The following is a 25610-nucleotide window of genomic DNA, read 5'->3' as shown; positions in this document are numbered from 1 at the left end:
AAAAACTAGAGAGTCTTCAAAAGCCTTTACGTAAGATGTAGATGTTTGCTTTTTAAGAAATTTACCTTGAGAGAAAGATCTAAATTTTAAAAGTAACAGTAATAAACTCATTATAAGTTATTAGAGCGATGGTGCCGCATATAATGTAGCTTCTGGAAAACTCCCCTGTACACTCCTAAAGAGTGAGGAGAGGGAAATAGCTCCGAATGTTGGCATGCAAATAGTTCCGACCTGTTGGTCCCCTGAAAGGATGCCTAGAACTCAGGGGCCCACGCTCTGAGAACCTCTGATGTAGTTTAACCACCTCCTTTTGTCTGTACGAGTAACACCGCTATTATGTGACGGTGACAATTATAAAACGTGGGTTCTATCGCTGGCCTGGGGTCATGTTCTGTTTTCTCAAGCAAAGCAGACAACATCTTCATTTTTAAACGATAAGAAAGTTGAGGCACGGAATGCCTAGGGAGATGACTGATTACCACCACCACCTAGTGGTGGACACCTGTAGTGTCGGGTTTGGGACTCGAAGCCTCCCATCTCTTCTTGGGCCTCTCAGCCTCCCCTCGTGTCCTCACGCCAGGCCTGGTGCTGGATGGAGGCTAACCAAACTTAAGCAGTTGGGCAGAGGACAAGCATGCATGCAAATGTAAAAATAGAAATATGGACACAGGGTCACATTTGGCTAGATGCTATGTGCGCTGCTTGTTGAGTGGAATATTCAGTGATGTGAGGGACAGAGATATCCCTGAGGACTGATGCCATGAGGAAAAGCCTCACGGAAGAGACTAGGCTCCTCATGGGAGGCCCTCAAGCCCAGGATATGAGTGAAGAGAGCACACCTGTCCAAGCTGTCAGCCAGAGCAGAGCAGCTATACTGGAGGCGGATGTCAATCTCACCGCACTAACTCGAAGAGCCAGATAAAATTCCTATGGACAAACCCAGATGAACATGTTCTGTTCATATTAAACGACCACACATCTGACTATAGAGATAGTTCTAAACGCGAGATATCTAATAAAGGTGGAAGGCTGGAACCATACGAGGAGAAAATGCACTTCAAGTTGTTGGGAACTGGCCAGTTTGAAAGAGAAAAGGAGAGAAAGTCAGATGAAAGGGTGAAAGTCTAGAGGAATTCTCTTCTTGTCATACTTCAACATCTCTGAAACTGGACAGAACTTCCCCTACCTGCTCTAGCTGGATTAGCAGCTGCACTTAGAGAAAACTTAGTCATCTTCGCTCTTTGCCAATATATATTCTAATATTTCCAGGAAATCATGACACTTACTGTGTTTCTTCCACTCTTTTGGCACTGGGGCACATAGCAAGGAAAAAGTGCTGCTACTGATGTTTATTGAATAACTTCAAGTTTTTAAAATTGACAGCTCATAAATTATAAAAATGTAAAAATAGTAAAATGTGTATGCAATGAAAAAAAGCAAGTGTTGTTAATACTCTCAGAAGTTTCTACATGTATACAAACAGACACATTACAATCATTAAAATTTTTTATAAAAGATTTTACTTTTAAGTAATCTCTACACCCAAGGTGGGGCTCCAACTTACAACCCTGCGATTAAGAGTCACAGGCTCTACTGACTGAGCCAGTCAGGTGACCCTAAAAATTTTTAATTGCGATAAAATATACATAATGAAGTTTGCCACCATTTTTAGTGCAGAGTTCAGTAGTGTTAAGTGTATTTATGTTGTTTTTGTTTTGTTTTGTTTTAAAGTGGGCTCCACACTTTAAAACAACACGGGGCTTGGACTCATGACCCTGAGATCAAGGCTTGAACTGAAATCAAGAGTCAGATGCCTAACTGACTAAGACACCTAGGTACCCCAGGACATTTACATTTACATTGTTATGCAAACACTTTCCAGAACTATTTCATTTTCCAAAACCAAAACTATACTTTCTATCTCCCCTTCTTTCCCAGCAACCAGCACTCTTTGTTTCTGAGTTTGATTACCCTAGGTACCTCCTATAAGTAGAATCATTCAGTATTTGTCTTTTTGTAACTGTTTTATTTCACTTTAGCACAGTGCCTTGGAGTTTCATCTGTGTTGCAGCATGTGTCAGAATTTCCTTCCTTTTTAAGGCCAAATAATACTGCAGTGTGTGGATAGACCACACTTTGCTTATCCGTTTATCTGTCAGTGGACATCAGGGTTGCTTGCACCTTTTGAATATTGTGAATAATGTCACTGTGAACTTGAGTATACAAATATCTCTTCATAATCCTGCTTTCAATTCTTTTGGGTATACACCCAGAAATGGGATTGCTGGTTCATATTATTTTTTTTAAAGATTTTATTTATTATTTATTTGACAGATAGAGATCACAAGTAGGCAGAGAGGCAGGCAGAGAGAGAGAAAGGAGGAAGCAGGCACCCCGCTGAGCGGAGAGCCGATGTGGGGCTCGATCCCAGGACCCTGGGATCATGACTGGAGCCGAAGGCAGAGGCTTTAACCCAGTGAGCCACCCAGGCGTCCCGCTGGCTCATATTATATCAATGCATCTTCATATGAGTTTTTTTTTACACACATTATTCTCTAGCCTGCTTTAAAAAAAAATTTTTTTTTTTATAAGTAATCTCCACACCCAACATGAGGCTCAAACTCCCGACCCTGAGGTCAAGAATTGGCTGCTCCACTGATTGAGCCAGCCAGGTGCTCTTTTTGTTTAATAGTATGAGTAGGGGACACCTGGGTGACTCAGTTGGTTGGACGACTGCCTTCGGCTCAGGGCGTGATCCTGGAGTCCCGGGATCGAGTCCCGCATCAGGCTCCCAGCTCCATGGGGAGTCTGCTTCGTTCTCTGACCTTCTCCTCGCTCGTGCTCTCTCTCACTGTCTCTCTCTCTCAAATAAATAAATAAAATATTTAAAAAAAAATAGTATGAGTAGGATAGCTTTCCACAGAAGCCCTCCCTTATCCACATTATTCTTGATGCTGCACGGTATTACACCACACACATTCCCTGTGATTTATTTCCCCGAGAATCCTTTGAGAGATGTTAAGCTGTTTCCAATGTATAACAAACAGTGCTGCATTAAACATCATTATAAGTATTTGCTTATACATGTGTGAGAAAATATTTGTAAAATAAATTTCTCAAATACCTAGGTCAAAAGTTATGTATTTTTCACTTTGATAGACCATGTTAAAAGACTTGTAAAGAGGCACACAGATTTTACGCTCCCACAAAGAGGATGTCTGGGGCAAATTTCAAAAAGGTCCTTTTTTTTTTTTTTTTTTTAAAGCAGGTACAATTTCTCAGGAGGCCTCACGCATTGCATATACAAGTTCTGAAGATTTTATATTATTTCAATTCTCATACTCTGTTATTGTTTACTTTTAACATGCGAGGATCCTGTCTTCCTAGCTAGATAAGAAGATATTAAAGGCTGAACACAATTTATTATAAACATCCTCACTTTCACAGATAGTTTGGTTCCACAGATTTGCCAGAACTTGTTTTGTACATAATATGAATGACAGTCTTGCTTTAAAAAAAAAAAAAATTCATTTATTTTTTATTAACATATAATGTATTATTTGTTTCAGGGGTACAGGTCTTTTTTTTACTTTTTATTTTGAGTAGGCTCCACACCCAACGTGGGGCTTGAACTCACAACACTGAGATCAAGAGTCACATTCTCTACTGACTGTGCCAGCCAGGCACCCCAACAGACTGGCTTTTTGTGTGGGTTGTTTTGTTTTGTTTTTTACTTCAAAATGGAAAGGTCTTAAGTCTTTTCTTTTTCTTTTTTATCTTTCTTGTGTAGCTTTTCCAAGTGAAATAACTGGAGTCACTCAATTCTAACATCAACAATAACTGCCACTAATATTTATATTTGAGCATGCACTACATGAAACAATATTGTCCAAAAATGCTTGACATGTGTCATCTCATTCATGGCTCTCCATACAAGACAGGTGCTATTCTATCTGTATCTTATCAGGGAGAACTGAGGCTCAGTGAGGTTAACTGAGTTGGCCAATGCCACACACCTGGAAAGCAGCAGTTTTCCACAGAGAATTCCAGCCCATTTCTTTCCCCAGTCCACACTTTCCATCCCTGCATCATATTGTCATGGCATATAACTTTCAGCTAATTCAATTTGTCATCCATACATCAGTCAACCAGACATCTTCATTTGGGGTGGAGGGGCCAGTGATTAAAGTGATTAGAAGTTTCCTCATTTGTGGAAGATCCCCATTTGGGGGGATGTCATCTTTCAGAAAGTGGTTATCTCCAAATATTCTTATTGTTCCCAACTATAAATATACTCATGAAAGAAGAATGTTTCTTAGATAAAGGTCATGACTTCCTTCAACTTTTAAATTTCACATGCACATAAGAAACACCAGAGAAGAATTCTACCTATTTTCACTAAGGCCAACTGGGAAACCCACATTTTAGAAAATGACAAGCATAATAGGGTTAACACTACTTTGAACTTTCATAAATTAGTCCTCAAATTTTAGAACATTAAAGGGGCTTGGCTCCAGTGAAAACTCTTATTTTTTTTAAAGATTTTGTTTATTTATTTGACAGACAGAGATCACAAGAGGCAGAGAGGCAGGCAGAGAGTGAGAGAGAGGAGGAAGCAAGCTCCCCGCTGAGCAGAGAGCCTGACAGGGCTCAAATCCATGACACTGAGATCATGACCTGAGCCTAAGGCAGAGGCTTAACCCACTGAGCCACCCAGGTGTACCTCCAGTGAAAACTCTTCTTATAGAACAAGCAAGATCTTTCTACACATGTCCAGTTGGCCATGGAAACAGAGAGCATCCGTAAAGATATAGAACATCCATATTCAGTTTTTACCCTGTGAAATAGTGAACACAAAATTTATAAATTATAAAAAGAAATAAGGAAGTTCAACTTCATACAATAGAGAGTGAACATATATAAGGCATTACCACCTAATAGATCCCACATGTTTCATAAATAGTTCAGGTAAATTCACCATTTCAAATCCACAATAAGCTAACAGGTACCAGGATTGTGGGGGGAGGAGAGGGTGGGAAAGTTGAAGAGAGGAGACAAGGTTTGTACCAACCTTTGAGGGAACTATGTTTTTTCCTACGACTTGTCCTTTGATACAATCATCCATTAGAATGGACTGATGGTTTGGGATACTGTTACCTAGAACCAAAATTCTCATGATTTTATCAAGTGCAAAATCTGCTGGGGGTGGCACCTACCCCAATTTAGTGCCCAGGGTCCATCCACAAACTCCCCTGGTGGATGCAACTCACAGACACAGACATCCAAGAGCATACCTTCTTCTTCTTTTTACTGGTAATCCTAGATTTCCTGCTATTTTTCCAAATAGATCTGAAGGTATCAGAAGACATTTGAGGAGTGACTGTAATTTTTAAGACTGGGAGTTTACCTGAGAGGGGAAGAACATAGTAGTAAATCAGTAGGATATCTCACAACTCCATTTGATGGATTGAGTCTTAGCTTCTGAGAGGGGCATTCTCCCACATTCTTACAAACTGGGCAACTTTCCTCTCACCTAATACCTTTTGCCTGTATCTTCTTGATGTGAGTGATCCGTAACAATTTATTTCTATAATAACTTCTCATTCCAGTCCTTTCTTTCCCATTCCTAAATTCACATGTTAACCTGGATAATTGTAGAAGTCTTCCAACTGGTCTTCATAGCTTCAGACTTCCCCGCCCCCAAATCCATCCTGCAATCTACTTCCAGATTAATCATCTGAAAGTGAAACTCTTATCTTGTCATTCATCACCTCTAATACTTTATTGACTCTTCATCTTCACTGGACCTCTCTTGGTTTTACTTGTCCAGCTTGCATTTATTTTAGCTTCTTTCTGGAACAGAATCTTGAGTTTACTTTGGGGTTCCACTCCCCTGTGCTCCAGGGGTGGATGGGCACATAACCCGGATCTGGTGAATTAGCGGATTCACTCTCCCTGACACAGCAATTGGTTAACAGGTGTGCATGTGACTCATGATGGTCCTGTGAAATCAGGAGAAAGGCGCTTTCTTGAGATTAAACTGGTACAATGTAAATTTATGGCCTGTGCTGCCCAAAATGCCACTGTGTGGGAAGAACCTGCCTGAGAATAAAGTCAGCACAAGCAGAACTTCCAGGAGAGGAAGGTAGGTAGCGTCACTTGAACCACTAAATCCAGCTGAACCTATAGCTAGAACCACCCCTGGACTTCTAGTTATATTATGGGTCAACAGTTTGGTGCGTGTGTGTACTTAGATCAGTTTATGTTGGTCTTGTAGCACTTGAAATCAAGATTTCTCATTGATTTTCCAATACAATCCAGCAATACTGTGATTTCTAGGAAATACATATTTGGATTATTCAGATTTCCCATATATATTTGGTCTTTAAAGGTCCAGGTTTCCTGGCTCCCACACCTTTGGAATTTCCTGACCAATAAGAGAAATGGGAGCATCTTTTGGTCTCTTAGGTGTGTGTGGGGGGGATGGGTAAAACAGGTGATGGGGTTTAGAGTATACTTACCATGATGAACACTGAGTAATGTACACTTGAAGTTAATAGAACACTCCATGTTAACTCCACTGGATTTTTTTTAAAAGAAAACTTAAATATAATATTTGGTCCCTTGTTCTCAGTTCCTTAAAACGCCTTAGAGCGGTAAAGTTGAAATGGGTGCCTCATAATTCTTAACAAGCCCCTTTCCACCACACCTGAGTTTATGTTAATGAGGAGACTTTTGGACAGCACCTAAGGATGGGGCTGGTTGCCAGGGAAACCAACCATAGAGGGAATGTTAGAGCTTTCTCTAACCCTGATTGTCCGGGGAGGAGAAAGGGGCCGGAGGTTGAATCAATCACCATTGGCCAATGATTTAATCATCCATGCCTAAGTAATAAAGCCTCCATAAAAATCTAAAGGATGGGATTCTAAGAGCTTCCAGGTTCCAAGCATTCCAGGGAAACCTGGAATGCTTCCACGTGCCACCATGCTGGGCTCCAAACTCCATGAGGACAGAGCTGCTTTGTTTAAGACCTCACCCTCAGTATCTCTTCATCTGTCTATTGATTTGTATCCTTTATGATAACCCAGCAATCATGAAAAAACTGGTTTCCTGGGTCATTATAGCCATTGTAGCCAATTAATCAAACCCAAGGAGCGGCTCATGAGAACCTCAGCTTTATGGCCAGTCAGTCAGAAGCCCGGGTAGCAATATGGACTGCTATTGATGTCTGATGTGGTGGTGGTAGGGAGGGGACAGTCTTGTGGGACTGAGCCCTTAACCTGTGGAATCTGATGCTAAGCTCCTGGTAGGTAGGGTCAGAATGGAGTTGAACTGTAGGCCACCCAGCTAGTATTTGGGAATTGCTTGGTGGTGTGTGGGAAACTTACTCCCACACATCAAAATTGGGATCAGAATAATAAGACTCAAATACCTAGCATGCCATTCACAGAGCCTGTGTCAACCCATCCTTCTGTTATTTCCCATGGCACTTGCCCTTCTCCCGCTTCTTGTTTCTCATCCAGCCAGATGGCCGGGTCCTGCTTGCAGGGCCCCAGGGGCCCCAGGCTGTAGTTTCTGGGGGTCAGGATACACCAGGAAGAAGCCAGAAGCAGGAAGGTAAGTAGGAAATATGGTGGAGAGGAAAAATAAGAACCTTAAATATAGTACTGCATGTACTATAAATAAGTATTTAAAAATAGTACTGCCTGATCCTCCAAAGGGTCAGTTGAAGTTGAAACATGAAAATGGTTGTAAGGATGTGGGAAAAAAAATCAGGCTGGGCACAGTAAAGGGTAGTGGAGGGTAAGATGGATGCAAATGGTTAAGTGACCTGGGGGTGTAAGACAATACAGCTCATAATTTCAGGACATCGAAAGGGCCAGAAACTGTGTCACTGAGGATTGGGTGGTACATATGTGCCTGGAAGATAAGCACTATTTGGATGTTTTCCTCCAGTGAGCAGTACTTACTGGTACTTGGTGTGATCATTCTAGTCCATGGGTCATTCCTGTGGGTCATCACAAAAAAAAGGCGTGGTTGTGGGGGAAACATTGCTCTGATACTTCAGGGTGGGGCCGGGCCATAATAAAATTTAAGGCAATAGTCTCCCAGGGCTGTGCCTAGATTGAGAAGCACTCATGTTTCCTGGGTCTAATTTTGCCCCAGTGTCTTCCGTGATTCCTTATAGAGCAGAAGGTTATACAGATGGAGTATAACTTGAGGGGCATGTGGAATGTCTAATAAAGACCCTGGTGTCTCACTTGGGCCACTCTGGAGGGGTCACTGGCTTCAAAGGCCTTTGGCCAGGTCTGGTGTAGACCAGCTGACCTATTGATCATAATCTAAAGGAGCTTGAGCCAAATACTTGTAATTCCCTGACTAATATCTTTTCTGAACTTATTTTCTAACAGAGCTCAGATTTTTCTTAGGGTAGCAATGTGCCAAGCTAAAAATTAGGGATGGGTATGTGACGTGCTTCTGACCAGCTGGAAATAAGCATAGGTGCGCTGGGGGATTTCTGAGACTTCCTCATAGAGGTACCAGTACTTTCTCCTTGTCCCTTCCTTCTTCTGGTCTGGAATGAAGACAGGAGACTTGCAGTGAAGCAGCCACCTACAGCTATGAGGATATAAACCATCTGCTAAGGCTGATGGTGGAGAAAGAGAAAGCCATGATGCTGGGACGGGTCTACACCGGCTCAGTCCTCCGCTAGCTGATGAAGCCACTATATCTGGTCCTGTTCCACGTAGCCAAATAGCACCTCTAACTGAGGCAGAATTCAATAGCAAATAGGAAGAAATCATAGTCAGGGAGAAAAACAAAGCTCAGAGTTGAAAAAACGAAGACAGGTTCAAATGTAGAGGAAGACAGGAATTTCAAAAAGAAGACAAGGCCCAAATTCTTGACCACTGCGACAGGAGGGAGATGCTCAGGCTATGAGGAGTGTTGGGGGCTGGAAAGCACCTGACAGGGGGCCAGTAGTGTGGTATGGGGGCCAGCTGGAGGTCTCAGAGGAGTCATGCGACAGCCACACCCACAAAAGACAGTCATGTTCCCTAACACCATACTTCTGGTCATCTTTTTCACTTCTTTATGAAACTCTAGCCATTCATAAACATTCTATAGAGTGTGTGAGGCCTCCAACTCCTTGGTGGAAGCTAAAACAGCTTAAGATGGTATTAGATATTGGGCTCCCTGTGTGGCTCAGTTGGTTAAGCATCTGCCTTTAGCTCAGGTCATGACCTCAGGGTCCTGGGATTGAGCCCCAAGTCAGGCTCCACACTCAGTGGGGAGTCTGCTTGTCTCTCTGCCCCTACCCCACTAGTGCGCTCTCTCTCTCTCTCAAATAAAATCTTTTTTAAAAGATGGTTTTAGATATTGACATGGAATTACATAACAATAAATCACATGGTAGAAAGCTATCCAGTTTTCAATTCTCTTAAAATATAAAAGTAATGCATACTTATAGCTAAAAAATTAAACAGGGCTAAAAAGTTTATAATGAAAAGCGACAGACCCTTGTCTTTTGCCTCAACATCCCCAGTCTTCTTTTCCAGAGACAACCACTTTTAACTCACTCATCTGTTTTTCATGAGATTTACTGCCTATTTCAAACAAAGTGTTTTATATTATTGGTATTTCCAGTAAAAATTTATTTTATTTATTTATTTTTAAGACTTTATTTATTTATTTGACACAGAGAGAGAGACAGTGACAGAAGGAACACAGGAAGGGGGAGTGGGAGAGGGAGAAGCAGGCTTCCCGCAAAGCTGGGCTTGATCCCAGGACCCTGGGACCATGACCTAAGCCAAAGGCAGACAGTTAACAACTGAGCCACCCAGGAGCCCCTCCAGTAAAAATTTTATATATTGACTGCTATCACTTCTTCTCACCAAACCTCCCAATAGTGATATTTCACAATTTTTAGTTAAATCAACCCTTGGTGTATTGACTGGTATGGTCATATACATTTTGTTCACAGTATTTCCCTTTCTTATATAACTTTTTTTAAAGATTATTTTTAAGTAATCTTTATACCCAGCTTGAATGTACAACTCTAAGATCAGGGATCACACACTGTACTTACTGAGCCAGCCAGGTGCCCCACTTACATGACTTTCTTCTGAGTTAATAATTGTCTTTTTCCGGGGCGCCTGGGTGGCTCAGTGGGTTAAGCCGCTGCCTTCGGATCAGGTCATGATCTCAGGATCCTGGGATTGAGCCCCGCATCGGGCTCTCTGCTCAGCAGGGAGCCTACTTCCTCCTCTCTCTCTCTCTGCCTGCCTCTCTGCCTACTTGTGATCTCTCTCTGTCAAATAAATAAATAAAAAATCTTAAAAAAAATAATAATTGTCTTTTTCCTTTGCACTGTTTTCTGTGTACCTATTCTAAGAATTTCCCCCAATGTCTTTTCTTTGCCATACACCCATATTTCTTGCAAAATACTTAAGTATGCCCAATGCTCTATTCAGTTTTTACTGCAGTGTCCCTCCTTTCTGGAGTGTTCTATTTTCTGGCTCCAATTTGGACTCATTCTGACCATCAAACATCATCTGGGATTCCCTTTCCAATTTTCTGTATTGGTTCTCCTGATTTCAGGATTCTCCATTTTTCATCTTTGTGGTTTACTCTTATTTTGCTCAAATGTGTTCTCTGGGAGCTTCCTAGGAAACAGGAAGCACACAGTTTGAGTTCTTGTGCACTAAAAACATCTTTATTTCATCCTCATACTTGGTTAGGAGTTGGAAATGTATAGAGCTCTCACAGAGTTGTCATGTCAGCCCCCCATAGTTTCTAGCGTCCAGTCAGAAATTTGATGTCCTTCTGAGTCCCAGTCCTTCGTATAGAATATACGGTATTTAGCTGTAAGTTGTTGGATTCTCACCTTTGTTCCTAGTGTTCTGAATGCCATGGTGAAATAGCATTTATCATTCACTGTTGCTGGGCACTCAATGGGCTCTTTCAACATGCAGATTTATGTCTGTTCGTTCAGGGAAAGTTCCTGATGTATTTGACAATTATTTGACAATGGCCTCTCCCTGCTTTTCTCTGGTCTCTCTTTCTGAACTATGAGTTAAATGCTGGTGTTCACAGATTGAACCTGTCTCATATAGTCTCACCAATTTTTCGTTCTATTTTTTAAAGACTTGCTTGACTTCATCCTTCACAGTTGGTTTTGAAATTTTTATTTTGGCTATCATTTTTATTTGCCAAGAGCTTTTTCTTATTTTTCCAATTATTCTTTTTTCCTAGCATCCTGTTGTTTTACAGATGCATTCTCTTCTGTTTCCCTGGAGAAGCTGTAACTAATTTCTTTTCTTTCTTTCTTTATTTTTTAAAAAATTTTCTGTATTGTCTCTGTATCTTCAGAGTTCTCTTTGTCTCTGTGTTTCAGGCTTGGTTTCCTATGTTGAAGACTTGCGTGAAGTGTCTGGAGATTCTCAGGTTTTTGTTCATGGGAAGCTCCTCTGTCTGAGCAGGGCTTGCTTCCCTGCTGGGCTTCTTTGAATGAAGAGGGCATGGCCAGGGGTCAGCATCTGTTGTTCCTTTCTCTGGGGCTATTCAGTTTATCAAAGAATACCCCAGAGGCGCCTGGGTGGCTCAGACAGTTGAGCATCTGACTCTTGATTTTGGCTCAGGTCATGATCTCAGGGTTGTGAGATCAAGTCCTGTGTTGGGCTCCGTGCTGGGCATGGAGCTGGCTTGAGATAATCTCTCCCTCTCTCTCTCTGCCCACCCCCCTCCACACTTGCTCTCTTGTGCATGCTTCTCTCAAAGTAAATAAATTAATAAATAAAAAGAACACCCCAGTTTTCTATATGGCTATGAGCCTCCAGAAGCAGGGCAGACAAAGGTGGCTCAGGCAATGGTAAAGGCTGAGTCCCAAGTGTTCAGTGTGTAGAATTTTCCCTAATCCTCCTCTTTTTAGTTTATTCCACCCTCAGTCTCCGCCATGCTGCCTGTCCTGGGTCTGCGGAAAGGCTCTGTTTAATTTTTCCAGAGACAACTCCCTAACTGGTCTTCCTTCTTTTACCCTCTTCTCAAATCTGTTTTCAACTTAGAACTGGAGTAATCCTGTTAAGATGTGGGTCAGATCTGGTCTCCTCTCAAAATTCTCCAATGCTTTTCCATCTCAATAAAGTTAAAAACTAAGGTCCTCATAATTGCCTAGAAAGGCCCCCTGCTCTCCATGCTTGCTTCTTGGAATTTTTTTGTCCTATGACCCTCCCATTTTTTCTCACTCCACTCCAGCCATACTGGCTTTCACGCTGGCTTTAGAACACACTAGCTGGGGTGACTGGGTAGCTCAGTGGGTTAAGCCTCTGCCTTCAGCTCAGGTTATGATCTCAGGGTCCCAGGATCGAGCCCTGCTTCCGACTCTCTGCTCGGCAGGGAACCTGCTTCCTCCTCTTTCTCTCTCTGCCTGTCTTTCCACCTACTTGTGATCTCTCTCTGTCAAATAAAATCTTGGGGCGCCTGGGTGGCTCAGTGGGTTAAAGGCTCTGCCTTCAGCTTAGGTCATGATCCCAGGATCCTGGGATCAAGCCCCGCATCGGGCTCTCTGCGCAGTGGGGAGCCTGCTTCCTCCTCTCTCTCTGCCTGCCTCTCCGCCTACTTGTGATCTCTGTCTGTCAAATAAATAAAAAAATAAAATACTGTTTAAAATAAATAAATAAAATCTTTACCAAAAAAATAGAACACATCAGCTGGTCTCCTGCCATAAACCTTTGCACCTGCTGCTCTGCTTACCTGGACTGCTCTTTTCCCAGATATCTATGTGGCTTGCTCCCGCACACCTTCCTGTCTTTACTCAAACGTTTCTTCTTAATACAGTCTTCTCTGGCTACCTCAACTAAACTCCCCATCCCCTGACATACATGCTTTATCTCATTTTCTTGCTTAATTTTTTCCCTTAAGTATGATCTCCAAATGATATACAATAATATATATTTCACTTCTCTATATAGTTGGTTTACTGTCTGTCATCCACTAGGAAGTCAGATCCATGAAAGCAGGGAGTCACTGCTCAACTCAAACAAGGCCTGGCATTTGTGGGGTGTCCCGATTGGGTGCTCTGGTTGGGTGGAGGCTGGCAACACAGTTGGTGAAAGAATTCACGGAAGGTAGAATAAAAGAGATAAAAGCCGCGGACAGGACAGCAAAGGACTGTCTGCTATGAGGCGGTGGTGAGGGGCCACAGTTACAGGGCAGAGTGGGGAGGCAAGGAACTACGGAATTGTCCCTTTATTTAAATTTTAGGACCTGTGCCTGTTTATAATAGGTCAGCTAGTGCCTATGGCTATTTCAAGCCAGGTCATTTAATGAGCCTGTTTGCATTTGTCTCAGTGATCGCTGTGGGCCCCCTTTGCCTTGTTCTACAGCATTTAATAAATTAATGTTGAAATAAATAAATAAGAATGGATAAATGAATTGATCCTGAAGTCTTCCGTTGTTTTTTCTTTTAAATTAGTAAAAAAGCAACCCTATAAAATGTAAACAGCAGTTTTTCCCTCTGCTAAACTTTTTTTTTTTTTTAATTGGTAACAAGTGAGGTTGCTGGGTGCTTGTGTGGCTCGGTCACTTAAGTGTCTGCTTTTGGCTGAGGTCATGATCTCAGGGTCCTGGGATCAAGCCCCTCATTGTGCTCCCCGCTCAGCAGAGAACCTGCTTCTCCCTCTCCACCACACTCGTACCCTCTCTTGCTACCTCTGTCGCTATCTCTTTTTCTCTCAGATAAATAAATAAAATCTTAAAAAAAAATAAAAACAAGTGACGTTGCTGATGTTTCTGTGAAAGCTTTCATTATGTGTGTGTTTTCCATCATTAAAGGTAGTTCATTAAGAATTCCTTGGTAGACAAATAAATGTCTTTGTGCTGTTAATTTGGATTTAATGAAAGAAATAGAATCAGGATTAGAAATTAGTCTGTTAACTTGCAAATTATAAGAACACATAAGCAATCAAAAGAAGAACATTAGTTCTATAATCACTGATATTACTAATTGCTTTTAATGTTTAAAAGGATGCCATTAAGGCTAAATGGCAAGAGATTTCCCTGTAGAATCCAATCAGCTAACTCCATTTTGAGGAGTCTTTCTTGGTGTTCAAACTAATGAGCTTAAGTGTTCCATCAGAAACATGCCATAATTATTTTGGTTCAAAATGTGGATGCATTCAAGCTACTCATGAAATATACTACCGTATTTGGGGGAGAAATGCTTTTCTGAACTATACATTGTTTTTTAATGCTTTTTAAACGAGAAGCTATATTTTCAGGTGGGTATTTCATAATCATCTTCCCCATTCACACAAATTGAACCATTTACTAAGCAAGCCCCAAATAAGTACTTGATGAGAACCATTTTCCATCAAATCAGATGAGACTGTCCATCATTAGCACTCACTACAGTAATGACCAAAGATTGCCTGCAGCCGTTAATAAAGTCTTCCACCACAGGGTATGGTGAGAAAGTGACCACGGTGTTAAGGAAAATCAAATGAAATCACTAACCTGCTTTCAGCCTATTGAGCTTAAAGTCTAATTTAAATTCATTTAAAAAAATTCATTTTAGAGCAGTAATTCCATTGCATTTGAATTCAACTCAAGTGGACTAGAAGTAGATGTTCTGTTTCTCCAAAATAAAGGGATAGTTCAAAAATCTTGGGATCATTTGGTTGGCTGTGAAGAAATGATGATGCAGTGGTTTTAGTTTAAAAATGGCAACACAGTAGACAGTAATGTTATAATTCTTCTCTTTAAAACTGCCAGTGTTAGGGGGCCCCTGGGTGGCTCAGTGGGTTAAAGCCTCTGCCTTTGGCTCAGGTCATGATCCCAGGGTCCTGGGATCGAGCCCTGAGTCGGGCTCTCTGCTCTGCAGGGAGCCTGCCTTCCCCTCTCTCTCTCTGCTTGCCTACTTGTGATTTCTGTCTGTCAAATAAATAAAATCTTAAAACAAACAAACAAACCTGGCATTGTTAGAAAAAAAAATGCAATCTAAAACTATGCCATGTCTCTAAGGTCATTTTATCAAAGAAATGATAAAGACCAATCCAATGCTTTTACTACTTAATTCTCTCTATGTAACTTGCCAGATAATGACAAAATTTCTTCCTTGCCTTTTTAAAAATTCACATTCAATTAATTAACATATATTACTGGTTTCAAGTGTATGGGTTTATGATTTATCAGTCTTATATAAGTCTCTCCCCCATTGTTTATTTATTTATTTATTTGACAGAGAGAGGGAGAGAGATCACAAGAAGGCAGAGAGAGGGAGAAGCAGGCTCCCTGCTGAGCAGAGAACCCAATGCGGGGCTCCATCGCAGGACCCTGAAAGAACATAACCTCAGCTGAAGGCAGAGGCTCAACCCACTGAGCCACCCAGGTGACCCTGAGCTTTATTGGAAATGCCGCCTTCCTCATCTTCTCTCTATCAGCAATGAGAACGGCTATCGTTAATTCTGGTCATGCATATTAATGAAAGCAGGAGGGCAGGGTTAGCCCACGTTAAATAAATAACTCATTCCATAGGTGATTCTCTCATTTTCAAAGGATTACATGGTCATAAGGGACCATTCATACTCTCCTGATGTCAATCACAATTAAGCAATCTTTGACAGTCCGGCAAGCGAATCCGAATCTTGTAAGGTGTTGATAGAGTTTTCCAATTGCTGTCTGGAAAAATATCTGCAGGTTGGGTTGCGGGGGAGAATAGAGAATAGGAGAGGGTCCCTCAGATAATATTGCTTACAGCAGCCCACCCCTAATCTGTGTTTTCTCTTTCCACAACTCCTGTTACCCATGGTCAGGAAGCAGATGGTCTTCCTTCTGCGGAATCATCAGAAGGTCAGTAGTACCATAGCGCCATGGTGTCATTCCCCTCCCTTCATCTCCTCATGCAGGTTTTGTCATTGTTCATCATCACAAGAAGAAGAGCGAGTACAGTGCAGTAAGATATTTTGAGAGAGAGACCACATTCACCGATTTTTATTATAGTATACTGTCATAAGTATTCTAGATTACTATTTATTATTGTTAATCTCTTACTGTGCCCATTTATAAGTTAAACTCTCATAAGTATGCTTGTATAGGAAAAAAAAACCCCACAGTCTATGTACGGTTTGGTCCTATCCGCGGTTTCACGCATCCACTGGGGATCTTGGAACATGTTCCCCATGCATAAGGGGAGACTACTGTGCTTAGGTCAAAGACAACCAAAGACATCAGAAAAGTTCTTGAACTCTGTGCAAATCATAGAGCAAATGGACATAAGGGTAGGTGGCTTATGACAGTGCTCCTGGTCATCACATAGCTCAGGCCAGTTACTTGATGAAAAAAGTAGAGCAAGCTGTGAGCAATATAGCATTTAGGGGTGAGTAGATTTGGACAAGTGGAAGGGAATGCAAACCACACTCTGTACCTGTCTTTCTGGCTCTTAGTGCTTCAAGTATGTCAGCAGCAGCCATCTCTCCCAGGACATTGTTTCTGAGGTCAATTTCGCTTAAGTGAGCAGAGTATGTGATCAGGCTGGCCAAAGAAAATGACAAATTAGAATGGCTTCTTGCCGAGCACAGTCACTCAAAGAAACTCAGTCCACTTACTTTGGAGTCTGATCTCTTTTCTTAGGTCCTCAACACTCTCCTTGACGCCCCCTTTCAATGATGATACACTGACCCAATTTGAAACTGAATGCAGACTTTTCCAATTTAATCTCTCTAGTTTGGACACCTCTCCTAAGTCAATTGGTGGGATAAAGACTTTAAGTTGCCTCACAGCTTCCATTCATTTATCCAGAAGATATGGTGTGGTATTGCGCAGGGCTTCCCAGTCTTTGTGGATTTTGCACACCAGTAAAATGTCAAAAAGCTTGGGGTGACTGGCCTGACAACTTTTAGTACATCAAACAAATAATAGTTCTCAACTAGCTACACTTAAAAGAACAAATATTTTTACACAAAATTAGAAAGGGTATAGTCTCAGAATAAAGGATAGCTTTTAAAACTAAGTAAGCTTAGCTTTATGAAAAATGAGCCCTCCATCTATTGTTTTTTCCTAATCTCTTTGAGATTTTTGAAAATTCCTTCATGCTCTAGCACCAGCCCACCAACTGGTCTTAGAGAATTTCTGGCATCATGAGGAGACATGGAATCAGGGTGAAGTCCTGGGCTCCTGGTCAGCTTTTACCTCCTGTCAACCTTGTAATCATGGGCAGGCCATGTGCCCTCTTGGGTCCCATCTTCCTCATCTGTAACATTGGACCCCAAACTGGCTCTTTTACATATTTCATACGGTTGTGGTAAAAACAGGATGAAACAATTCCTGTGAAAGTATCTTGCAAAGTGCAGTACCAGTGATGTTATTATATTGAGTGCACACTTACTAAATGCATATGATCTACCATTGCAGAGATTAAAGGAATTTAACACATTGCCTCTGCTCTAAAAGAAATTATCCTATGACTTTCAGTAAAACAATTTTGAGTTTACCATGCGCTGGGAATGTGAAATTTCAGTTAAGATCAGTAGTAAATACAAGGTCATTCTCCCTGTACACACTGTCTATTGATTCAGCAGCTAGCATTCAAGGGTGGGGCTCAATGGTTCTGCCAGACTCTCCCTCTCAAAGGTCTTGTGCCCAAGGAAATAGCCTATCTAATCAGAACTTGCCTAGCTTCGGCTTCCCGAACGGTCTGCCTGTGTCCTATTCCTTTAGATAAGATGGGTGAAAGCAGGAATGCTTCAGGAGGAAGCAGGAGTTCTAGAAGGAGAAGGGAGAGTGTTGAAGAACAACTGCACAGCTCAACAATTCTACATCTGATTTTGGAGGCCACGGATTTAATCACTAGACCATACAGCCTCGCATGAGCTAAGGTTTGATGGAGCATTCACTGTGCATTAGATGTGATCAGGGTCACCTACATGTGTAAGCACTTGTGCCCAGTACCAAGGGGGCCTCCAAAGGTGTGAGTGGGGCTGAAATCTGCCAAGCTCTGTTTGCCAAGTTCTGGGACCTGAAGACTAGAAAGGGTTACCTCCTCTGACTCAATGGCCAGAGGTGGTACCTCTTTTAATTTGTCTAGCTGGAGGGGCTCTTTTTCCAATTTGTGTAAAGGTGCTAGCTGGAGCCCTCTGCACTGTATATAGCACATTACACACCTGATCTAATTTAACCCTATAACACTCTTTTGATTATTATCCCCATTTTTGCAAATGAGGAAACTGAGATAGAGAAGTTACTGTAAAAATATATATAGGTTAAAAATATAAGGACAGAAACAGATATACCATGCTGATGTTAATCCAAAGAAAGTTCAAGTAGCTATATTAATATTCATCAAAGTATATTTCAGAGAAGGGAATATTACCAGAGATAAGAGGAAAATATTACTGGCGATTTCATAATGAGAGTAAGGGTCAATTCTTCAAGTGATTTAATCTTAAATGATTTGCACCTAACAACAGATCTTAAAAATATATGAAGCAGGGGTGCCTGGGTGGGTTAGCCTGTTAAGCATCTGCCTTCAGCTCAGGTCACGGTCCCGGGGTCCGTTAGAGGGTCCGGATCGAGCCCTGTGTTGGCGCCGCTGCTCAGCAAGGACTCTGCTTCTGCTTCTCCCTCTCCCTCTGTGTCCACTTGCTCTCTCTCTCAAATAAATTAATAAAATCTTTTTAAAAAAGTAAATCACTTAAAAAAAAAATATATATATATATATACACACAGCAAGGGACACCCAGGTAGCTCAGTCATCCGATCTTGATTTTGGTTCAGGTCATGATCTAGGGGTCCTGGGATCGAACCCCACATTGGGTTCCACACTCAGGGAGTCTGCTTGAGATTCTCTCTATCCCTCTTCCCCTCCCCCCACTCTCTTTCTGTCTAAAAAATAAATAAAATAAATCTTTTAAAAAATACATGAAGCAAAACTGATTAAACTGCAAGGAGATACAAAGTCACAATTATCCCTCTTTCAATAATTGATAGAGCAAGTAAACAGAAAATTTGTAAAGATATAGAAAACCATAACAATGCTGCCAACCAACTGGACCTAACTGACATTTCTTTATTTTTTTTTCTTTTTTTTAAAGATTTTATTTATTTATTTGACAGAGAGAGATCACAAGCAGGCAGAGAGGCAGGCAGAGAGAGAGAGGAAGAGAAGCAGGCCCCCTGCTGAACAGAGAGTCCGATGCGGGACTCGATCCCAGGACCCTGAGATCATGACCTGAGCCAAAGGCAGTGGCTTAACCCACTGAGCCACCCAGGCGCCCCTAACTGACATTTCTTAACATTCTATTGAAATATAGCAGAATATACATTCTTCAAGTGCACGTGGAACATTTACCAAGATAGATCATAATCTGGTCCATAAAACAAGTATATTCTCTAATAGTAGCATAATTTCATTAGAAATCAACCAGAGAAAAATATGTGAAAACTTTACAAATATGTGGAAACTAAATAGCACTCTTCTAAATAACCCATAGGTCAAAGAAATCAAAGGGGAGATTGGAAAATAATTTGAATTGAATAACAATAAAAATACAACATATCATGGGACATCTAGGTGGCTCAGTAGGTTAAGCAGCTGTCTTCAGGTCATGATCCCAGGGTCCTGGGATGGAGTCCTGAATCCAGCTCCTTGCACAGCACGGAGCCTGCTTCTCTCTCTGCCTGCTGCTCCCCCTGCTTGTGCTCTCTCTTTCTGACAAATAAATAAGTAAAATCTTTAAAAAACATACGACATATCAAAATTTGCAGGATGCAATGAAAAAGTGCTTAGTGTTACTATAACCATTCACATTAGAAAAACAAAAAGTTAAAATCAGTAACTTAAGCTTCTACCTTAATAAACTAGAAAGAGAAGAGCATATTAAACCCAATGTAAACAGAATAAAGGAAACAATAAAAATAAGGGTATAAATCAATGAAATAGAAAAAATTAAAACACTAGATGACACCAAAAGCAAGTTCTTTGAGAGGATCAATAACATTGATAAAATTCTAATCATCTTGATTGGGGAAAAAGAGAGAAAACAAATAATTAATATTGAGCACAAAAGAGGAGACATCACTACAGATCCTCCAGATAGGAAAAGGATGAGAAGGAAATATTATGAACAACTCTAAGACAATAAATTTGAAAACCTAGCCAAAATGAACAAATTGCTTGAAAGATACAAACTACCAAAGCTTAACACCCCCCTCCCAAAATAACCAGAATAGACTTCTATCTATTAAAGAAAGTGAATTTGTAGTTTAAAAATCTTCCCATTAAAAAAAAAAAAATCTTCCCATAAAGAAAACTCCAGATCCATGTGTCTTCGCTGGTAAATTCTACCAAATATTTAAAGGTAAAATAATGCCAATTCTACACAAGTTTTTTCATAAAATAGAAAAGGAGGAACACTTCCTAACTCATTCTGTAAGGCCAAAATCACCTTGATCCCAATACCAAAGGAAAACATTACAAGAACAGGAAAGTAGGGACAAATATCCCTGATGAACCCAGATGTGAAAACGCTTAACAAAATGTTAGTAGTATACTAAAAGGATAATATAGCAGCAACGTATTAAATCTAGCAATATATTAAAAGGGTAACAAAATGAAGTTTATTAATAGAACTATTATAAAAATAGCAGCCAAGCTATCCAAGTTGGAAATTCCCAACTTTCTGAAACAAATATATTAGAAAAAGAATCTTTTTCTTCTAAAATAATAAATATTTTATTATTTATTAATTATTTGTTATTTATTATTTATTGATTGATTTATTATTCATTTATCAATCAAGCTCTCAACTCTTGAATCTGAGCTATATTCTGTTGCTCTTGATTGCCCTGAGGTGCTCTCAGTACTGATGTCTAAGATGGAAAACCTGGAGCCCTCTACCGAGTAAGCTTTCCTACAGAGCTGCAAATGCTTACTTGTTTGGCCCACTGGGTGTGGGATTCAGGAGAGCTGGACAAAGAGATGTCCAAGGTTGCAGCATAAATATGGCAAGGAAACATTTTGTTTTCCAGCAGCTTTTGAGAAAGGCACTGTCTTTCTGCCTAAGTAGCTTGAGACAACTTTGTGATCAAGAACTAAACAGTGTTGACTCTTGAGTGGACTGTCTTTCTTCCTTAGGTCACATAGCTGACTTCATGGAAGAAATATCTGGAGGTCATAATTCCTGCCTTTCCTCAGTTGCCAGCTTCATTAATTGGGGCTTCTAGTGAGGTCTTTGGAGTCCCTCTGTGGCTCATGTACAACTGTGTGACATGCCATTTTTATGATCTCAGGCCTTCCCTTAAGATCATGTACCAAGATCACAGTGGGTCACTGCTTCCTTCTTGAAGTTAAAAACCTCACTTGTTATTAAACTGCAGTTAAGTCATTTTCCCTACGATTCAACCCAAGCACCCAGTTTCAGAAGGCGAACAAATAAAACCTCTTTTCTACTCACCATGTTAAAATTTGAGTGAATTCCAACAAGCCATTTTCTCCTTCTTTTCCTCTCCTGTCTATGCCGTTATCTGCCAGATACAACTTCACTAACCAAGGACCAGCTTCAGTCAAATCTTTAATTTTTTTCTTGATTCCTATAAGAAAACAATAGTTTTTATTATTTTTAGACAATAGCTCCCTCATTTACCACCACTTAAGTTAGTTTTATTTTTTAAGATTGTACTTCTTTGACTTGTGTGAGTAGATGCATTTGGCAATAAAGTGAAGGAAATACATACAATCTAAGGAGTCCTTTAAAAAAAATACTTTAGGGTGCCTGGGTGGCTCAGTGGGTTGAGCCGCTGCCTTCGGCTTGGGTCATGATCTCAGGGTCCTGGGATCAAGTCCCGCATCGTGCTCTCTGCTCGGCAGGGAGTCTGCTTCCCTCTCTCTCTCTGTCTGCCAAATAAATAAATAAAATCTTTGAAAAAAAAATAAAAAATTTAAAAATACTCTATTCTTTATAATAGCAAGCCCCAAATTGCTCTGTATCAAAGGAAATCTCACTTAAGATTTAGACTGTTGCTGGGGTGCCTGGGTGGCTCAGTGGGTTAAGCCGCTGCCTTCGGCTCAGGTCATGATCTCAGGGTCCTGGGATTGAGCCCCGCATCGGGCTCTCTGCTCAGCAGGGAGCCTGCTTCCTCCTCTCTCTCTGCCTGCCTCTCTGCCTACTTGTGATTTCTGTCTGTCAAATAAATAAATAAAATCTTAAAAAAAAAAAAAAAGATTTAGACTGTTGCCTTTGCTTTGGCTAAAGAGGAAAACAAATGTCTTTAGAAATTTCCCAATAGAAGATAAATGAGCTGTCCACCAAACCTGGGGAAGTGATAGTCTTTATCCAGGGATTCAGCTCTTTAAAAGAGTCTGCAAAGTTGCCACATTTTTTGAGCTCTGGAAGGGCAAATTTGAAAGACAAAGAACCAGCTTGCCTTTGTAGACTTCCCTACGGTGGTCAGTGGTCCTGGAGTCTGACTCACCCCCATTGGTCTATTCAGCTTTCATAAAGTTCAGTGTCAGTGCTGTAGCATGGCATATGTACACATTTAATTTACACCAGCTCAAGTTTAGGAGTTTGGCAAAGAAAAAGACAGGAAGGGGATGGAGAAGGAGAAACAACCATGGACATAATGGCCAGCTCATCCATTCAGTAGGTGTGAGAGATATGAATCTGGTCCCAAAGCCAGATGGCTTCTCAAAGGCTTCCAAGTATTCAAAGTTATATGCTTTGTATGCAATATAACCCCCTAAACCCTAGCTGACAACTTCATCTGGGGCGTAACTGACAAACAATGATCTGTTCCAAAGCTGCCAAGAAATTGCACGGAACTTAGAAAACATATCTCTAAATATTTGTGTGGGCAGTTTAAGGGATTGTGAAGAATCACTGAACTATATGCTAATTTTGCCTAAATAGGCTGACTTGAGAACCTAATCCCAAGGGGTGGACAGAACTTTTTTGTACTTGAATTCATTCAGCATAAATTGGAAGGAGAGGTGAATCATGAGAGACTATGGACTCTGAAAAACAATCTCAGGGGTTTGAAGTGGCGGGGGGGGGTGGGAGATCGGGGTACCAGGTGGTGGGTATTATAGAGGGCACGGATTGCATGGAGCACTGGGTGTGGTGAAAAAATAATGATACTGTTATGCTGAAAATAAATAAATGAAAAAACAAAAAACAAAAAAAACCCAAAACATGTCTGTCTGAGCTCTGTTCTATGCCAGGCACTGTCCTAGGTGCTGGGAACCCAACAGGGAGCAGAAGAAACAAAACTGTCCTTCTGAAGCAGACATGAAGTGAAAGCTAACTAGCGTGTAGGAAGAGCAAGAAGAGAGAAGTCAAAGGTAACTAATGATGTAAGTTTTCAAGTCATGGAAGAGAGCTCACTTTTTAGGGAAAGGTGATAAATCTAGACTTTGGGCTATTCTAGTTTGCCAGGTTTTTTTTTGGTTTGTTTTTAAGTATGCTTTAAAAAGAGATTCAACTGGTGTCTTTGGTAACAAATCTAATCTGCTAGATGGTTGAATAAAATAGATAGGACTTCTTTTCCCTTTTTTTTTTTTTAAAGAATAATGCCTGGGTGGCTCAGTGGGTTAAGCCACTGCCTTCGGCTCAGGTCATGATCTCAGAGTCCTGGGATCGAGCCCCGCATCAGGCTCTCTGCTCAGCGGGGAGCCTGCTTCCTCCCCTCTCTCTGCCTGCCTTTCCGTTTACTTGTGATTTCTCTCTGTCAAATAAATAAATAAAATCTTTTAAAAAAAAAGATTATTTATTTATTTGAGAGAAAGAGAGAGAGAACACAAGCAAGGGGAGCAGAAGATGGAGAAGGAGAAGCACAAGCAAGGGGAGCTCAGCAGGAAGCTCGATGTGGGGCTCAGTCCCAGAACTCTGGGATCATGACCTGAGCAGAAGGCAGACACTTAACTGACTGAGCCAGCCAGGTGTCCCATGGGCTTATTTTCCTTCAAAACATATTAGGAGGGATGAAAACTAGCCCCTCATTTAGTTTCACTGGGAATAAACCCAACTTGTTCAAATGTATTTGTCCTTACATCCAGGCATGGGAATGATGGCAAATGACAGCTGTTATGAATAATTTGACAGTGCTAATAGATTAGGACAGTATCTGGCACATTATGGGTATTTAATGACTGTTGAACAAATGAATGAATCCGTGAGTAATTGAGTACAGAATTTTGTGGAAACTTTTATCTCACTGTTCATTGTTTTTCCATATACAGTGTACCTAACAATGCCTTGAAACCATTCGTGAACACAAATAGAATGTCTTTTCTATCTGTAGTATCTCTTTACAATATAAATGCCTTTGAAAACTTACTGCTCAGAATGATTAATGATGTGGATACTGATTGTGCATGGCACTTGTTTCCTTTTGCCCCCCTTTCTGCTAGAAAGCAAAGATGATGGAACATGGGGCCAAGGCCAAAGGCCAAATTCCTGGGCAGTGGCCAAGGTGTGCAAGGAGGACACAGTTTTTGCCAGTCTACCCCTGCCACCCCACCAACTTAGCCCACACGGCACAAACATGTGCCATTGGAGACAAAGGGGGCTTGCAGGTCTGTGATTGACCTGGTACCACTTGCATCCCCACGGGGAGAAACCACCCAAATTTACCCTCAGCTGGTGGTAAATAAGGTCGCAATCTCATCTCTGCCCATGAAAAATAACCAGCTTGGAAAGTGCAAGTCCAAACCATCCTGCAGAATTCAGCGAGTCACAGTGCTCTGCTGGGTGCTAGGAAGACTGATACTGCTTAGTACAGGGACTTCCTGCTTTGGATCGTAAGCCAAAATTCAAACAGAACCAAATTATTTTCTCTGAATGGAAAACAAATTTCTCAGAGTAAGGGTGAGTCCATGCTCGTGCCCTGGTAATACTTGACCCACACCCAGCTGTATACACCAACCTATTTCTACCTAATCTTCACATTTCTTCAAAACAAAAACAAGCTCACTGACAATGCCTATTTTTTTTTTTTCTTTTAAGAGACGGGGAGAGAGATAGGGGGAGGGGCAGAGAGAAGCTTTAGTGGTCTCCACACCCAGAGCAGAGCCCCATCCGGGGTCCAGCCTGGCGATCTATCTCACAACCCTGAGATCAGGACTTGAGCCCAAATCAAGAGGCCTATGCTTAACTGACTGAGCCACCCAGGCACCCCGACAGTGACTACTTTCACTTACCCGCCTCTGTCTCCAAGAACTTAGTGGTGGCCTAGCAACACCAGTTGTGCCTGAGAGGCAAGATGGTGTAGAGAAAGCAGAATCTCTGGGTGTAAAACCTCTCTCTAAAAAAACGCTGTTTGGCTCCCCAGAAAGTCACTGAACTTCTCTGAACCCAAATTTCCACAGTGCTGTAATAGAGATCATGAGACTCCTTTCCTAGATGCACTACGAAGATCCACCAGGAAGCGCAGTGAAATAATGGTTGTGGAGGAACTTAGTACACAATAAATATCATTGTCTATCTTCAACTTCATGTCTGGATAATGTAAGTCACTGAAACACTGGAACGAGAGCACGCTGGAGAAGAACCTGCTTGTGTAAGCTATCTCTCCTTCCGCCACTGCCTCCCAAGGATCGGATACACGTTTCTGACAACTGT

The 25610-nt window shown here is 41.2% G+C and overlaps 1 protein-coding gene across 5 annotated transcripts in view; it reads right to left on the bottom strand.

Moving 5' to 3' along the window:
* Positions 1–4708: 4708 nt before the first annotated feature.
* The window catches only part of LOC122908554, a 46595-nt gene continuing 25693 nt past the window's right edge, over positions 4709–25610 (bottom strand). For 4 of the 5 annotated variants that reach the window (XR_006384978.1, XR_006384977.1, XR_006384979.1 and 1 more), the window contains 5 exons: positions 21447–21582; positions 16421–16527; positions 5295–5407; positions 5072–5157; positions 4709–4837 (listed from right to left, as the gene is read on the bottom strand). Coding sequence is in view for 1 of the 5 variants with exons in the window: in XM_044251503.1 (XP_044107438.1) it covers positions 4826–4837; positions 5295–5407; positions 16421–16527; positions 21447–21582 (368 nt within the window). In the remaining 4 variants the exon portion in view is untranslated. The remainder of the gene's footprint in view (positions 4838–5071; positions 5158–5294; positions 5408–16420; positions 16528–21446; positions 21583–25610) is intronic. The other variant, XM_044251503.1, reaches the window with a different exon arrangement.

The sequence above is a fragment of the Neovison vison genome, chromosome 6 (genome assembly GCF_020171115.1).
Source record: "Neovison vison isolate M4711 chromosome 6, ASM_NN_V1, whole genome shotgun sequence".
NCBI classification, from domain to species: domain Eukaryota; kingdom Metazoa; phylum Chordata; class Mammalia; order Carnivora; family Mustelidae; genus Neogale; species Neogale vison.
Note: the sequence above shows the minus strand (reverse complement) of the source record. Positions and strands in the feature narration are given on the sequence as shown.